We start from the raw sequence: 15919 nt of genomic DNA on the forward strand, positions 1-15919 counted from the left end.
TTCCTCGACATCGTCAGGAAATAAAAGTTGACACTGTCCTGAGAAAATTCTTACTCCAATCCCAATTTTTTTCGAATTGGTGACTTTTTGGCTTCGTATTGTCTTGGCGCACGAAAACGAGGCTAAGGCAGCATCAGTCATCGGCTTGCCGTCACGCGTGAATCTGACCTGTTCTGCAGGCACGGCTTCACCCCGCTTTGCTCTTGGTCATTTGTTTGCTAATCCGATTTATCATTATTAATTCTTTCGGCACAGATTTTGAGTAATCGAGATGGAGGGGAATGGCTCGTCGTCAGGCGTGTCGCTCTACTCGATGCTTCCGAACGACTGGGCCTCCGGCTCTCGACCGCCCTCCGTCTCTGCTGCTCAGCAACAGCAGCCTTACCTGCAGAGCTTTGCCGCCCACCACGGCGACGAGGACGAAGATGAAGTAGAAGATGAAGAAGTCGAATACGGGCAGCAGGGCTCGGGCTACGAGGACTATGGCGAGCAACAGGAGGAGCACAACGAAGAAGGCGAAGAAGTCGATGAGGGGGAGGAGGCAGAGCAGTCCTACGAGGAGGAGCCACAGCAGCCGCATGGGTACTACATGCAGCCTCAGCAGTCTGCATTCAGCAGCTACGGCAGTGGCTTCGGCTCCGAACACGAAAACGTAGAGCAGGACGAAGAAGTAGAAGAAGAAGAGGAGGAGGAGGAAGAAGCTCACGGCGAGCAGGGCCTGTTGCAAGCAGGCGCGGGCTTCATGGCACCCTACGGCATGCCCTGGTACGCCGGCGCTTCGTCGTCCGGGTCGGTCTCGACCACGTCGGCCTCTTCGTCCTTCACCAACGCCGCCAGCGCCTTCTTCGGCGGAGGCAGCCGCAGCAATTCGTTCGTGTACGGCGGCATGTCCTTCGCCGGCGCGCTCCCAGGCATGGCCGCGCCCGCCGGCACGCTTCCGCTGGCGATGATGGGCACCGACGCCGCCGCGTCGGCCCACGAGTCGCACGACGACGACGACAAAGCCGAGGCCGAGGCCGGGGTGCACGCCGAGCTGAAGGAGTTCCCCAAGCACTCGCAGCCGTGGCACCAGCAGGACGAGAACGACGTCTACCACGCCGAGGAGGAGGTACTCGACGACGATGACGAGGAGAGCCAGGAGGACGACGACGAACCTCTGCCCGTTCCCACCGCCACGCCCGCCATCGCCAGCAGCAGCAGCAGCAGCTCGACTCTGTCTTTGTCCTCGACCAAAGGTACAGCCCCTGTCACCCGATCCGCATCGGACTGGAATGTGTGGAACTCACTTTTCTTCTCCTCTTCTCCTTCTCCTTCTCCTCCTTCTTCGGCAAACAAAGTGGACAAGCAGAAGGAGGTCACTGCCGGTGACTCGGCCGCGGAGGTTGTGTCGGGGCAGGCCGACGAGTCCCAGCCCGACTTCCGTACGTCCACACGCCCGGCCCTCAGCTTCTTCTTCTAATCACTCTAATTGGCCTCGCTCTCGTTTCCGTTGTTGCAGAGCGACCGGTGTGGGTGGAGGACAAGTACGCCGCCTCGTGCGCCAAATGTACAGTAGACTTCAGGTACGTGCGGCTCGCCCCCGAGAGTAATTATGAAGAGGAACACTTCTTTGTCTTTGTTCCTCCGCTCACGAGTGATGGTGCCATCATCATCATCATCATGGGGGGTGCAGCACGTTCAAGCGGCGACACCATTGTCGGGGCTGTGGCAAGGTTTTCTGCGCCGATTGCAGCTCCTGCTTCCTCGGTCTGCCTCCCGACTTTGGCTACAAGACGCCCCAGCGCACCTGCCGCGCGTGCTACCTGTATGTACCCCTCCCCAACCCTTTTCCTCTTTATTTATAAATAAAAAGAATTACTTACTTATTTCTTTCTTTCTCTCTCTTCCATTAGGCAACACTCTACTGTGGACTACACCAAGAAGTACGACACATTCGGACCAGAAGATGCTCCGGTATGCGAGGCCCGCACGTGCGCACTTCTCCTGGCCACCGACTAACGCTTGCTTTTGCCTTGGTCGATCATTCACAGTTGGTCGTGCTGCTGCACGGAGCTGCGGCCACCCGCAAATCGTTCGCCCTCCAAATCGAAGCCCTCAAGGTCTGCTCTCTCCTCGTCCGGCTTGCGCCGTCGCTGGCTCATTTTTATTTATATTTATTTATTTATTTATTTATTTATTTCTGGTCGTCGTGTACATAGTCGGACTACAGGCTGGTGGTGCCCGACCTTCCCGGTCATGGCTCTCGCGACAACCAGCAGTTCACTATGCAAACGGGTACGCGGCACCCCAGGCCAGTTGGTCGTTCTGTTGGCGTGTAACGTGCTGGGGGGGGGGCGCAGCTCAGCTGAGTTCATTTGCTCTCTCCTTGCTGGCGTGCAGCCATGGACGTGGTCGAGGAGGTCATCCGCGCGCATTCGCCTGAAAAGCGAGCCATCATCTTCGTACCCCGCTCCCTCTTCCCTGGCCTCTGTCTGTCTGCGATGATAACAATCGCGCGGTTGGTCGGGTGGCTTACGATCTCTGTTCTCATGCAACAACAACACAACAACACAACAACACAACAACTCACAACTCACAACACAAAACACACGACACACTTGGCAGGGCTACGGGCTGGGCGGATTTGTTGCGATGTCGCTGGCGGGTGCTCGTCCCTACCTGTGCCGGGCGATCGTGGTGGGCGGGGCGGCCAGCAACCAGACCGAACGCGGTGGCCTCTTCCTGGCCATCCTCAGCCTCATGTGGACCTCCATCCCCAAACCGCTCCTCTCGCGAGCCGGCAGGTACGTACCCAACCGCCGACTGGGCCACGACACAACCAAAAGCGATGGCTCACCACCGCCCCCTTTCCCCCCTCTCGCATCGTTGCAGAGTAACGCTGGACAAGTACACCCGGATTTCGGAGGAGCTCGTCAACCGTCTCTTCCTGCGCCCCGGCATTCAGGTGCGCGCCACGCCGGATTCGTTCACGTGCTTACTACTTTATTCGAACGAGCCCACGCCACGTGGCAAAGAGACTCACGCGTGTTCGCTGTTGCGCACAACAGTACGCGGCGTGGCCGGACATCTTGAGTGCCGTCGGCACAAACGATTTTGGAAAACACCTCACCCTCTACCCCGGACCCGTGCTCTTCTTCCACGGCCAGCACGGTACAATTCCCCCTCCCCCCATCCACCCACCCAACATCTTCTGCGCTGTTTCTGCAGAAGCTCGCGCCTCCACTTTCATCACCATCGTCCACTCACTGCCGATCGCTGATGACGGTAATCATCAGATAACCGACATTCCGAGGGCGAATGGAGTCGAGCGGCGCGTAAGGCGAAGGTGGAGGTGATCGACGACGCGGGCCAGTGGGTGCTGGTGGACGAGCGCTACCACGCCCGCGTGTCGGCCCTCGTGGGTGGGTTCATCCAGGACGTGTTCCGGATGGAGGAAGAGGAGGAGAAGCGAAAGAACGAAGAACGCGAGCGAGAGATCGCCCGGCGCAAGTCGGCCCAGCAGCCTCGTGCACCGGCGGCCGGCGGCCAGCCACCACTTCCGGACAACGGCGCCGCCCTCTTCAAGGACGCCGACTGGCTCTTCGCCAAGGAGTGAGTGCGCAATCGTCAGGCTCTCATCGTCTCTGGCCGACGGACGAAGAATTTATTTATTAACAATTTTGAACAATGCGAAATATTTGCGGCGAGTATTACCTCCGGCGGCCCCAGTGAGTTCTTCGTCGTAACGAGCAGCAGAGCAGAGAGAAAGAAGATGTTGGAGTGGCTGGGCGATCTTTTCGGGCTGTTGTGGGGTGCCGTGGTGCTGGTCCTGTCCGTTGACTTCCTGAGCGACTTGCTCCTCCTCTCCGTGCTCTACGTTGTCGGCCGCTACGTCTACGTCGCGTTCCGTACGCCTCCCCCCGGGCTTCGTTCTTCTTGATGTTGTGAATTGATTTTCGCTCTTTTTCGAACTCTTCCGACGATGGACCTCAGGCGGAAACATCCAAAGCGGAAAGGTACTTGCCGCAACTCGAACGATTCAATCATTCACCACAGAATCGCATGACAAAAAAACTCATCGCATTTCTTCACCCCATCTTCATCATCTCAGCCGGCGCGCAGCTTCAAGCTCTCCTCCGAGGAGTTTGGGGCGGTACGCTCGCCCTCACATGCGAACCTACTTTTATTGTTATTCATTATTCATTATTAATTTTCTATTTTCCTATTTTTCCTATTTTTAAACCAAATAATTAATAAAAAACAACAGGGCAAGGAGTTGGACGCCATCAACCCGGCCACCAACGAGAAGATCACTACCGTCCGCGCCTTCACTCCCGACGAGGTCAACGAGTGCGTGAGGCGTGCGCGCGTGGCGCAGGCCGAGTGGGCCGAGACGTCGTTCGACGAGCGGCGCGCGGTGCTGCAGGACCTCATGCACGCCGTGGTCGAGCAGCAGGACACCATCTGCCACCTCTCCATGCAGGACACCGGCAAGACCCGTAACGCCGCCCCCCGCCCCCACCCCGCCCACCACAACTCCATTCCCGATCGATTGACGTTTCAGCTCACGCGTGTGTCATGTGTGTGTGCGGTGGAATCTCAGGAATGGAGGCCGAGTACGGCGAGATCCTCACCACGTGCGAGAAGATCCGCCACCTCATCCGCAACGGCGAGGACGCCCTCAAGTAATCCCCCCACCCACGACCACCACGACCACCACGACCACCACGACCACCACGACCACCACGACCACCACGACCACCACGACCACCACGACCACCACCGCTGTCATTATCGCCGGCCCATCTCTCCGCTGATTCAGCACTGACCCCGATGTGTGCGTGTCGGCTTCCAGGAGCGAGAGCCGCGGCGTCCCGCTGCTGCTCTTCCTCAAGAAGGCCTGGGTCGAGTACTACCCCATGGGCGTCATCGGCATCATCGTCCCCTGGGTACATACATATCTATTTATATTTATATTTATTTATGTATGTTCATCTGCCAATGGTTGACGCCAACTTGTCCAAACCACCATTCTAGAACTATCCGTTCCACAACGTGGCGTCGGCGGCCGTGGCGGCTCTGTTCGCCGGCAACTCGGCGGTGATCAAGGTGTCGGAGTGCTCGCTGTCGTCCAAGGACTACTTCGAGAAGCTGTTCCGCAAGGTGCTGGCCGCCCGCGGCCACAACCCCGAGCTGGTGACCCTCATTGTGGGCGAGGGCGAGACCGGCGCCGCCCTGGTCAAGTCCGGCGTCGACAAGATTCTCTTCATCGGCTCGCCCGCCGTCGGCAAGCGCGTCATGGAGGGCGCCTCGGCCAACCTCACCCCCGTCATCCTCGAGCTCGGCGGCAAGGACCCCTTCATCGGTAATGTGTCACGCCCCGCCTTTTCCCAGGAATGTGTGCGGAATGTTGAAAATGCTGACGAGGAGGAATGGTTGGAATGCGTGTGTGTGCAGTGTTGGAGGATGCTGATCTGGACCACGCCACGGAGGTCGCCCTGCGCGGAGTGTTCGTCAACTGCGGACAGAACTGCATCGCCGCCGAGCGCATCTACGTGCACAACAAAATTCTGCCCAAGTACACCCCCAACCCCCAATCTGCTGTGAATCCCAGCTATTCACCGTAGCGATCAAACCGCGCGCGTCGCCGGCGAACAGGTTCGAGGAGGTGGTGGCCAAGAAGGTGGCGGCCTTCCGTCAGGGCGCGAGCGTGAACGGCGGCTGCTTCGACGTGGGCTCGATGACCATGCCCCGCCAGCTCGAGATCGTCGACGAACTCGTGCAGGCCGCCATTCAGGACGGCGCCAAGGTCCTCGCCGGCGCCAAGCGTGACGAGAAGCCCGGCCTGTTCTACCGGTGCGCGCGCCTCTCTTTCTCTGACGCTGATGCAAGCCAACAAATTGCGCTGACACCGTGTGCGTGTGTGCGTGTCGTTTTGTGGTGCGTGTCGTGTTACGATGGGCAGTCCCACCGTGTTGAGCAACGTCAACCACTCGATGCGCATTGTGAACGAGGAGGTCTTCGGCCCGGTGATGCTCATCATCCCGTTCAGCTCCGACGACGAGGCCGTGCGCCTGGCCAACAGCACCGAATACGCCCTGGGCAGCTCCATCTTCAGCGGCAACGCCGCGCGTGCGCATGAGGTGGCGCGTCGCGTGGTGGCCGGCATGGCGACCATCAACGACTTTGGCGTGGGCTACCTCATCCAGAGCCTGCCCTTCGGCGGCACCAAGATCTCCGGCTTCGGCCGCTTCGGCGGTGCCGAGGGCCTTCGCGAGTTCTCCCGCCAGAAGTCGGTCGTCACCGACCGCTTCCCCGGCGTGCTCACCAAGGTACGTACTTGGTTGGTGGGCGTGTGGCACTGCAACACACGTTTCTCTGTATGGGAGGAGGAGGAGGAGCGAACTAACTTCTAAAATGGCGACGCAGGCGCCGGCGTTCACCAAGTACCCCATCCCGGAGAACGGACCGGCGATCGTGAAGAACGCCATCCACTTCTTCTACGGCCCCGAGAGCCCGTCGGGACTCTGGGCCAAGGCCACGCACCTGTGCGCCATGCTCCAGCTCCTCATCACCCTCAAGTAGATTGATTGAACGGAGGAGTCCAGTCTGATGCCCCCCACAAAAAGAGAGCAAAGGCCGCAGCGATCGAATAAATAACCTCTCACGGGCGTGTTGATCTCTTCCGATCCAATCCGATCACCAGTCGTGTCACTCAGCGTTGACTTCGCCGGCGACCGCTACCGAGTTGTAGTGCTCGCCGAGGGCGTAGTAGTGACGATGGAACCTGTGTACCACCGGTGGTACGGCACACCACACGGAGTGAGCCAGCCTGAACGTTGGTGGCGGGATAATAGGCCGGAATTCGACGTACGTCAGCTGGAGCGGGTCGCGCTGGAACTCCTCCCCCATCTTCAGCTCCGGGGCGTCTGCCGAGTGCACCACGATCGGCACCTGCGGTTCAGCAGCGCAGGTTTGCCAAAATGGAAATTCCAAAATTTGTCAGTGGTGGCGATGAAATGATAAAAGAAGGGAGAAGGGGGGGAGGGGGGTGACAAGTCGCTGCTTCTCTCGATCGAGCGGAGGAGGTGGTCCGTACCTTCAGGCTCTGGGCAAGCGCCCGTAGCTCGAGCTGTCCGCCCCAGACACCGTCGCGCTTGAGCTGTGTGGAGATTTGATTGGCGGCGGCGTTGGTCATCAGTCACCGACAGTTCGCCGCTGGGCAAATGCGACCGTAGAATTGGCGGCGGCGGTGGAGCGGCTTGGGGAGGGGGGCAGGTTACCTCGTCACAGTACTTCTTGAGGCCGCCAGGCGGCAGCTCCTCCCCGGCGATCAGGAACGGCAGGAAATCGTCAGGGTGGTCCAGGATGTAGTCCGCCGCAAGCTGAAATGCCACACACGACACGACACGACACGACCAACGACACGACACACACAACGACACGACACACACAACGAAAGCGGTGAGCGCACGACGAGAAGGGGACAGTGCACGTAGATGGGATTCTTACCCGCCGCAGCTCAACGATCGACTGAGGGCCGGAGAGGGCCGAGCGCTTGATCTGGTCGCCCACGGCACTGTACAGGCAGTTGCCATCCGCCGCCACCTTACAGAGAGAAGACGGGAAAAAGAAAGGAAAACAGATCACCCGGGTAAGTGAGCGACACGGCTACGGGTGAAGACAAACAGGCAAGCGCTGGCCAGCCGCGTAGGTACCTCGGTGATGCGGAGCCCCTTGGGGCCGAGCTTGTCCATGAGGCGCCGGATCTCGAGGGCCTTGGCCGAGGGTCCGGCGTTCTTGCGCTCCTCCTCGATCCGCTTCTCCCGCTCCCGGTCCTCCGCCTCCCGCTTTTGCTGCGTTTTTCAAAACAAAACGAAACAAATGTTCCATGTTTCGTTTCGTTTGCGGGCTGGCGTCAGCAAACCCGTGTGCCGCGAGCGCAGTACCGGGAGAGGTCGAGGAGGTACCTTGCGGCGCGCTGCTCTACTGGGCTTCTTCGGCCCCTTCTGCTGCTCGCCGCTCTGCACATCTCTCGCGATGAGCACCACACCAACAAAAGAGAGGGGCAAAATAGCGCATGTACACGACACACGACACACAGCAGGAAACACGCGAGATGCACGGGCGCAAGCAACGACGAGGCGTACGTCGGGCGTGGGTCCTTTCTCGCCCGGTGAGGGGGCGTCATCGTCGTCGCTCGAGCCAGTCTCGCCGTCGTCGCTGCCGTCGCTGTCGTTGACTTTGGGACTGGGCGGCTTCGGCACGCGCTTGGGACGCAGGGCGGCAAGTTCGCGGTCGAGGGCGTGCAATTCGGCCTGCTGCTTCGCGCGCAGCTCGTGCTCCATCTTCTTCACCTCCGCCTTGGACTTGCCGCGCGCCTTCTTCACCTCCTACACGGTTCCCCATGCGACACGCACAACACGACACGCGCAACACACAGCGTGGCAACAGTGGCGATGAGCACGTGCAGGCCGGTTGGGCACCCGATGCCCGATAGCGGTAGAGGAAGGGGGCCTACTCGGAGCTCCTGCTTGTGGCGCTGCAGCATGCGCGCTCGCGTTTGTGCTCCATCGGCGCCCTTCTCTCCTTCCTCGGCGCTATCGGCGTCGTTTCTTTCCTCCTCTTCTCCTTCCGCCTTTGCGAAGGCATTGGGGCACTCGGGTGCGTCTTCCACAGGCGCAGTGACCGCAGTGCTGGTAGTGGCCGCCGCCTCTTCGCTGGTTGTCGCATGCGGTTCCTCCTCCCGCGCTTTCACAGGCGGCTGGGCCTTAGCCTTGGGCTTGCCCTTGTTGGCAGGCTTGGTGGCCTTCGTGCCTCCAGATTTGGGCAACTTTGCTCTGGGCTTCATCTTGTGTAGAAATCAACGTTGCGCAAACAAAAACACAAAAAGAAATATTTGTTTCCTTGTTTTTCCCTGTGCACATTCGGCGAATGCCGGAGCCGCGGAGGGAAATATGGGGGCACAAGGAGAGTCAGGATTGGAGAATTTGGCAGTACCGTTCCCGCTCTCCCGGCCCCTGTTTTCTGTTGCGGTGGGTGTAACCGCGTGCGCTACTCCTGGTCGGCGGTCGGTTGTTTTCTACTCTCCTCTGTTGCGGTGGATTGGATTGAATTGGTCTCTTTTCTGTCTGTTCGATTCGATTGGCCTCGGTGGTATTCTCGTAGAGCCTTCCTTCTCCAGCATCTCGCTCTACCTACGTACGTTATCTGCTCCTGACACGAGAGAAGAAGAATAATTGGAGAATTGGAAGCCCCAGAGAGGGGCTACAATAGAGACTAAGTTCAATAGAGACGGAGGGAAGGTGGAATTAGTTGAGTAGGAGGCGCGTAGAAGTGTGAAGGAAGAATAATTGATTGATTTTAATTTCTCTCATTCTCCTCTGCCTCCACACATCAGAAAGAGAGAAGAACGAAAATGGGAGACATTGATGTAGATAGCATTATCGAAAGACTCTTGGAGGTCCGAGGAAGCCGACCTGGCAAGCAGGTGCAGCTGGGAGCCCAGGAAATTCGCAGCCTCTGCATGAAGGCGCGAGAAATCTTCATCTCCCAGCCCATCCTCCTGGAACTCGAGGCCCCCATCAAAATTTGCGGTACGTTCAATCAATCCCTCCCTCATTTTTCGTATTCGGACGAGTGCCGCCGCCATCCAATCCTGACGGAATGCGATCTTCCTACGCGACAGGCGACATTCACGGCCAGTACTATGACCTGCTGCGTCTGTTCGAGTACGGTGGGTTCCCTCCCGATGCCAACTACCTCTTCCTGGGCGACTACGTCGACAGGGGCAAGCAGAGCCTCGAAACCATCTGCCTCCTCCTCGCCTACAAAATCAAATACCCAGAGAACTTCTTCATCCTCAGGGGCAACCACGAGTGCGCCTCCATCAACAGGATCTACGGTTTCTACGATGAATGTACGCGCCTCTCCCACCTCCTCTCCATCATCTGACACCTTCTCATTCCTCCCTTTCCCTCTCGCTCTCGGTTGCCCCGTCATCACCATAATCTCGCCTTTTCATCGACGAAGGCAAACGGCGGTACAGCGTCAAACTATGGAAAACCTTCACAGAGTGCTTCAACTGCCTCCCCATCGCCGCCATCATAGACGAAAAGATATTCTGCATGCACGGAGGGCTCTCCCCCGATTTGAAGACTATGGAGCAGATCCGTAGGATCGTCCGCCCCACGGACGTGCCAGACCAAGGTCAGTATCTCCTCGAAGATCTCCCTAATTTGCAAGATTAACTCATTTCCGATGATTTTGACGGCGTGGCAAATTACAGGTCTGCTGTGCGATTTGCTGTGGTCCGATCCCGACAAGCAGATTCAGGGCTGGGGGGAGAACGATCGTGGCGTTTCGTTCACGTTCGGAGCGGACATTGTCACGAGCTTCCTCAAGAGACACGACCTCGACCTCATCTGCAGGGCTCACCAAGTGGTGGAAGACGGTTACGAATTTTTCGCGAAGCGCCAGCTCGTCACCCTCTTCTCGGCGCCCAACTACTGTGGCGAGTTCGATAACGCCGGCGCCATGATGAGTGTCGATGAGACCCTCATGTGCTCTTTCCAGGTACCTGCGCCTCCTTCCACCTCCTTCTCCTCCCCCACAAGCCTTGGTCTTGCTCGCGGCAGCACGAGGACGAGAGTACTAATCTTCTTCACCTTTTTCTCCTCTTCAACCAAACTCGCCACACACAGATTCTCAAACCCGCCGACAACAACAAAAAGTGCGTCTTTCCCCCTCTTTTTAGCGCCATGCCCTCGTCGTCGTGAGTCGTGACAATGGAATCTGACGCGCGCATTCTTTTCTCGTGTGAGCGCAGCTGAGCGTAAGGGGCACGTGGCCGAGCGCGGCAGTGGTGGCGTGAAGGAGAGCAAGGAGAGAGGAGCGACGACGGAGGGCAGAACGGAAGGACCAGGCTTTCGCGCGCAGAGTTTCTGTGAGCGAGAGAGATGTAAACTTAAAGGCTACACCGTGCCGCGCAAGCTGGCCGAGCTGTCACCGCCCCTCATCGGTAGCTGAGCTTTCTTTCTTTCACCGCGCCACCACCATCATCACCCACCATCTGATTCAATCCACTCCACGACCGACCTCCTCCCATTCTCCCAACCTCTTCCCTCTCTTCTCTTCCCCTTCGCCATCGTCGTCGCACCACCCGCCCAGATCAGCTCTTCAATCCTCTTCTTCTCAGCCACCGGTGTCGCGCAGCCACCTCTTCTGTCACAAAAATAAATTTAATTCTTTCCACTCGCACGCCGTTGTACAGACAACCACCACCGCATCTATTCGTTTTTTTTTGTGGAGGGGTGGGACCCCTTCAGGGGAGGTCACTGATGCTCTTCTTCTCGGGGGGTTCGCCGAGGTTGAGCTTCTTCTTGGTCTGCTGCTTGAAGCCTGGGTTGCTGTGCGCGCCCGTGCCGTTGGCGCCTGCAACCCACCCCCACCCAGGAAGGAAAGAAGACTCAGCAAACAGAGAAGACCTTGCACCTGCAATTATGTGGGGGGGGCAGTAAAAAGAGTGCATCGCGTACCCTGGCTGGGCGTCCAGACGACCTCCTTCTTGATCTGGAGCACGTCCATAAAAAGAGTGGGGGAGGGGAGTGAGAGGCTGCCACCAAGATGCAGTGGTTGGAGAGACGCACGGGCTTGGGCTTCTGTGCGTTGATTTGTTCCTCGAAGAACTTGGCCTTGTTGGCTGACATGTTGCCACTCTGTTCTTGTCTTTTCTTTCTCGTTCTGCTTCTTTTGAACAACCTTTGCCCTTTTTTTGTTTATTTCTTTTCATTATTATTTTGCGTAGTGAAACCGGGAAAATAGCACAAGTGCTGGTCTTGTTCAATAACGCGATGGAAGTGTACAGAGAGTTCCGCTGGCCATGGGCGGAGCTAAACGGCCGATGAGGATGATGATGACGATGATGGCCACCATTTGCTATTGGAAGTGGTCGAGGGACACGAGATCGACGTCCTTGGCGAGGGCGGCCAAATCGGAGGACGCTGTTGGGTAGCTGCTGCCGTCGACAAGACGCTCAAAGTAGCCCAGATCGCCCTCCGCCATCTTCTCGCTCCACGCCAGCACCACTTCCGCATCATCTGTGTCGTCCTCGCTCGACGACGACGACGAAGACGACGAGCCTCCACTTGGTGTGCTCTCCTTGCGCTCCTCCTGCGTGTGTGCGTGTGCGTCCGTGTGCGGTGTGCGAGATGGATCAGCCAACGCCTCATTGTGTGAGCGCACGCGTGCGCCAGTGGCGCCGGGCGACGTACGTGGGGCGACGGCATAGAGGCCGCAAGGCGAGCGGGGGTGGGCGAGGCGGAGGGCCGGGTGGGCATAGACTTGCCCATCGGGTGCCGGTGAGACACGGCCTTGGGCGACTTTCGCTTGCTGCGCACGTCGCCCTCGTCGCTGTCGCTGCCACTCGACGATGCAGAAGAAGAATCCGCTTCGCTGCTGCTGTCGCTGTCGCTGCCGGAGCCTTTCTTCTTCTTGATGCTGGCGCTGTTACTCTTCTTCTGCTGCTGCTTGTCGTTCTTCTTCTTCTTGGCGAGGAGCTCCTTCCGCTGCTGCGCCCGCTGCTGTCGGACGAGCTTCACCATCTGCTCGGGGGTGAGGTAGGTCGTCGTCTGCTTGGTGGTCACCACCTTCACCTCATCTCCGCTGTTCTCGCCGGCGTCGTCATCGTCGTCGTCCCGACTCTTCTTGTTCTCGTTCCGCTTCGCCGTTGGCTCATCAGACGACGAGGCGCTGTCGCTATCGCTGTCGCTGCTGCTGTCGCTCTGTAGTCGTGACCGGACGGACCTGACGCGATGGCTCGAGCTCAGCCGCTGCGTGGAGTGGTCCGAGTCCGAATCGCTCGCGGCCGACGCCACCTTGGCGGCGGGCGTCGAACGGCACAGCGAGCGAGCGCGCGTGCGGTCATCGTTCTTCTCATCGTCATCATCGCCGCTGCTGTCGCTGTCGCTCGACGAGGCCAGCTCCGCGGAGGACTGCTTGAGGCGGCGGCGGATGGAGGCGATCTGGGTGCTGTGCGAGCGGAGCAGCTCCTTCCCGCTCCCCTCGAGCTCCGCGTAGAGCAGTCGCCCCTGCTCGCCCTTCGCGCCGCTGCTGCTCGCCTCGAGCTCCCGTCGCACGTGGGACGGGTTCCACGACATCGAGATCTGCTTGGCCTTTCGCTCCCGCTCCCGCTCCCTTTCTCGCTCCCGCTCCCGCTCCTCCTTGTCGCCCCCGTCGTCCTCCTTCGCCCCAGCCCGCTTGGGGAGCTTCCGCGTCTTCTTCAGATCCATCACCGCCGGCTCCTCGGCCGCCGCCGCCGCCGCCGCCGTAGCCGTCGCCTTGAGGTGGTCCTCGCCTTCGAAGCGCGCGGGCTGCTGCGGCTGTTGTGGCGGTTCTTGCGGCTCGCGGGGCGACAGGTCGTCGTCGTGTTTGGCTGCTGGTTGCGGGATGGGCGGCTGTGGTCGCAGGGGCTGGGCGTCGGGCGCCGGCAGGAGCTTGGTGACGGGCGGCGGCCTCGAGGGCCGCGGGGGCGCCGGCAGCGGCTTACCCTGCGCCCCCGCCGCCTCCGGCGTGGTGGCCGTCGTGGCGGCTCGGCGGCGGGGCTCGGCCTTGGCCGCGAATCGCCGCACTTCGGACGACATGCTGGCCAGCCCTCCCTCCACGTCGCCACCACCGCCACCCTCGCCCGCTTCCCCGCCGTTCTCTCCGCCGCCTTCGCCCTCGCTCTGATACTCCTCGCCTGTTCCATGCGTGTCGTGTGTCGTGTGCCGTGTGTCGTGTGCCGTGTGCCGTGTGCCGTGTGCCGTGTGCCGTGTGCCGTGTGTCGTGTGCCGTGTGCCGTGTGCCGTGTGCCGTGTGCCGTGTAGAATGCCGTCAGCCATCGCGCTCGGAGCCACCGTGACCACCGTCCATCGAAGCAGGGGAGGGGGGTCGTGCCTGCTTTGAGTCGCTGGAGGAGCTTCTTCTCCTCCACCATCGACGCGGCCAATCGGAGCGTGCCCTACAAAACAGGAACAGAGGCAGCAACAGGAACAGAGGCAACAGCAACAACAATAAGAATAAGAATAGGAATACGAATAGGAATAATAAGTAAATGCCAAATGGATGGCATAAGCGCGCGGAGGAGGTGAGGCAGGGGGAGGTGAGGCCGGGCACCTTGCGTAGGGTGCGGTAGAAGTCCTTGTACTCGCCGGTCAGCTGCTTGGTGGTCTCGCTCTTGTCGCCCTTCTCCTGCTCGAGCGATGCCCCCCCCCGCGCGGTGAGTCAATGCGCCCTCTTCGCTCTTCTGCCTTCTCTTCTCTCCGGTCTCCAGTCGTCCCCAAGGGGGGGTGGGTGGGTGTACGATGAAGAAGTAGGAGTAGTGGGTGACCATGGTCGAGAGCAGCGCCTGCGACACTCCCCCGTCCATGAGGGCCGCCCTGCGCACGACAACGTGGCAACGACGACATTAAAATAAAAATATCTGCCTTATTATCTCCACGCACACGCACACCGTGGAGAGATTGGGTGGGGGTGGTGGGGGTGGTGGGGGGGGGATGCATACATGAGGTCGTCGTTCTCGGGGCGCAGGAGGCAGGGCGCGAACACGATGGCCAGGTTCTGCGCGTGCATCTTGTTGGTGTCGGCGTGGTCCGCCACTGGTGGTGCACCGAGGTCGATGAGCGCGAAGCAGCAGCAGCAGCAGCAGCAGCAGGGAATGTATCCAGAAGGAAAGAGGGCATTTTTTTGGCGGTAGCGGTGGCGGTGATTGATGGTACCCTTGCGCATGAGGGCGAGGAGGCGGGTGAGGAGGGCCTTGTTGGCCGGGGGCAGCATGGCCATGGTGGTACGGATCAGCTCCAGCCGCGCCTTTTCGTCCGGCACCCCTGCGCACCGCAGCCCAGCCCGTCCATCGACGATGGCCCGTCAGCAGCGCTCTCTCCGCCGCAGTTGTGAATCGGCCCAATGGGGGGGGGGGATAATAGACGTGGGGCACGCACCAATGGCGGACAAGAAGGGCTTGTAGAGCTCGAACGTAAGCAGCGGAATGGGCAACTCTGATCATCGTCGATCACCGGACATGCACACAACGATGCAACGACATCAGCATCGACAGCAGCACGAGGGTGGCGAGGAGGCGGGAGGGTGACACGGGGTGGGCGCTGCAGGCGAAAGGGCGGGGGGGGGTACCGCGCAGGTAGGTCTTGAAGAGACAGGCCACGGTGTGTGCGCGCAGGCCGGTGGTTTCGTCGTCGAGCTTCACCTTCTTGCCTTCTCTCGCCACCACCAGCCACCCAACCAACCATCAGCACCGCCGCCGCCGCCGCCGCCGCCGCCGCCACCGCCATCCGCGCACAGCCACCACTACCGTCCACCAGACCACCACGGCACACGGCACACGGCGCGCCAAGTGCATAGCCGGGCGGAGGAGGCAAGCGGGGGGGGGGGCTGGGAGTAGGTAAAAAGGGGGGTATAGGGGGGGGGGTGCGTACCCTTGGCGTACTTGCGGAGGAGGGCCTTTATCTCGTGGAAGTCGCCGCTGATACGAAATATCCCCTCCACCTCCCACACTGCGCACATAAATAAATTAATAAATAAAATAATAAAAGCATAAAGGAATGGATATTTGTAGTTAAAAATACTATTTTCTGTTCTGCGCTCAAGAATAATTTTTTAATATTTATGCAACAATAAAGTAACGTTTAATGAAGAAGATTATTGGCTAAGGCGGAGTACCGCGGTGGGCCTCGAGCCAGGCAAGACAGTCCTCGATGAGGGGCGGGAGGGCTTGGCTCGAGCGCTGGAACTGCAACGGAGGCGCCCCAGGGCCATATGAGGCGAGGGAGGAGGGGGCACCCTTACTGCTCTTCTTCTTCCCCTTGGGCCATCCGGCCTTGAGGCGATTCATCTATCTATCCCTATCCCTATCTCTATCTCTATCTCTATCCTCTTCCCTATCTCT

At 59.5% G+C, this 15919-nt stretch overlaps 6 protein-coding genes across 6 annotated transcripts; 3 read left to right on the forward strand and 3 right to left on the reverse strand.

Annotated features, from left to right (window-relative positions):
- Positions 1 to 271: 271 nt before the first annotated feature.
- Positions 272 to 3595, forward strand: ACA1_173960 (hydrolase, alpha/beta fold domain containing protein; the record flags this gene model as incomplete). Its single annotated transcript, XM_004356585.1, has 12 exons — positions 272 to 1235; positions 1338 to 1421; positions 1499 to 1562; positions 1733 to 1804; positions 1893 to 1953; positions 2031 to 2099; positions 2199 to 2274; positions 2380 to 2441; positions 2605 to 2783; positions 2872 to 2944; positions 3048 to 3150; positions 3276 to 3595. 12 exons carry the CDS (start codon positions 272 to 274, stop codon positions 3593 to 3595), a joined length of 2127 nt encoding a protein of 708 aa, XP_004356638.1.
- A 156-nt stretch (positions 3596 to 3751) lies between these two features.
- On the forward strand, positions 3752 to 6564 carry ACA1_173970 (aldehyde dehydrogenase; the record flags this gene model as incomplete). The annotated part of the gene is made up of 11 exons (XM_004356586.1): positions 3752 to 3887; positions 3973 to 3995; positions 4091 to 4132; positions 4247 to 4478; positions 4583 to 4664; positions 4835 to 4928; positions 5017 to 5344; positions 5437 to 5557; positions 5638 to 5835; positions 5945 to 6311; positions 6409 to 6564. The coding sequence occupies 11 exons, from the start codon at positions 3752 to 3754 to the stop codon at positions 6562 to 6564; spliced, it is 1779 nt and encodes a 592-aa protein (XP_004356639.1).
- Positions 6565 to 6690: 126 nt separating this feature from the next.
- Positions 6691 to 8830, reverse strand: ACA1_173980 (OTU family cysteine protease; the record flags this gene model as incomplete). The annotated part of the gene is made up of 9 exons (XM_004356587.1): positions 6691 to 6766; positions 6854 to 6933; positions 7079 to 7141; positions 7263 to 7364; positions 7492 to 7587; positions 7698 to 7835; positions 7950 to 8003; positions 8130 to 8372; positions 8501 to 8830. The coding sequence occupies 9 exons, from the start codon at positions 8828 to 8830 to the stop codon at positions 6691 to 6693; spliced, it is 1182 nt and encodes a 393-aa protein (XP_004356640.1).
- Positions 8831 to 9397: 567 nt separating this feature from the next.
- On the forward strand, positions 9398 to 11007 carry ACA1_173990 (protein phosphatase 1, catalytic subunit, alpha, putative; the record flags this gene model as incomplete). The annotated part of the gene is made up of 6 exons (XM_004356588.1): positions 9398 to 9575; positions 9668 to 9898; positions 10012 to 10188; positions 10268 to 10554; positions 10617 to 10629; positions 10808 to 11007. 6 exons carry the CDS (start codon positions 9398 to 9400, stop codon positions 11005 to 11007), a joined length of 1086 nt encoding a protein of 361 aa, XP_004356641.1.
- A 295-nt stretch (positions 11008 to 11302) lies between these two features.
- On the reverse strand, positions 11303 to 11687 carry ACA1_174000 (uncharacterized protein; the record flags this gene model as incomplete). The annotated part of the gene is made up of 3 exons (XM_004356589.1): positions 11303 to 11412; positions 11517 to 11550; positions 11628 to 11687. The coding sequence occupies 3 exons, from the start codon at positions 11685 to 11687 to the stop codon at positions 11303 to 11305; spliced, it is 204 nt and encodes a 67-aa protein (XP_004356642.1).
- A 229-nt stretch (positions 11688 to 11916) lies between these two features.
- On the reverse strand, positions 11917 to 15865 carry ACA1_174010 (RhoGAP domain containing protein; the record flags this gene model as incomplete). The annotated part of the gene is made up of 10 exons (XM_004356590.1): positions 11917 to 12150; positions 12252 to 13703; positions 14134 to 14208; positions 14321 to 14396; positions 14522 to 14615; positions 14736 to 14843; positions 14958 to 15014; positions 15148 to 15228; positions 15450 to 15527; positions 15694 to 15865. 10 exons carry the CDS (start codon positions 15863 to 15865, stop codon positions 11917 to 11919), a joined length of 2427 nt encoding a protein of 808 aa, XP_004356643.1.
- Between the last annotated feature and the right edge of the window lie 54 nt (positions 15866 to 15919).

The sequence above is a fragment of the Acanthamoeba castellanii genome (assembly GCF_000313135.1).
Source record: "Acanthamoeba castellanii str. Neff unplaced genomic scaffold scf7180000084741, whole genome shotgun sequence".
Taxonomy (NCBI): domain Eukaryota; phylum Discosea; order Longamoebia; family Acanthamoebidae; genus Acanthamoeba; species Acanthamoeba castellanii.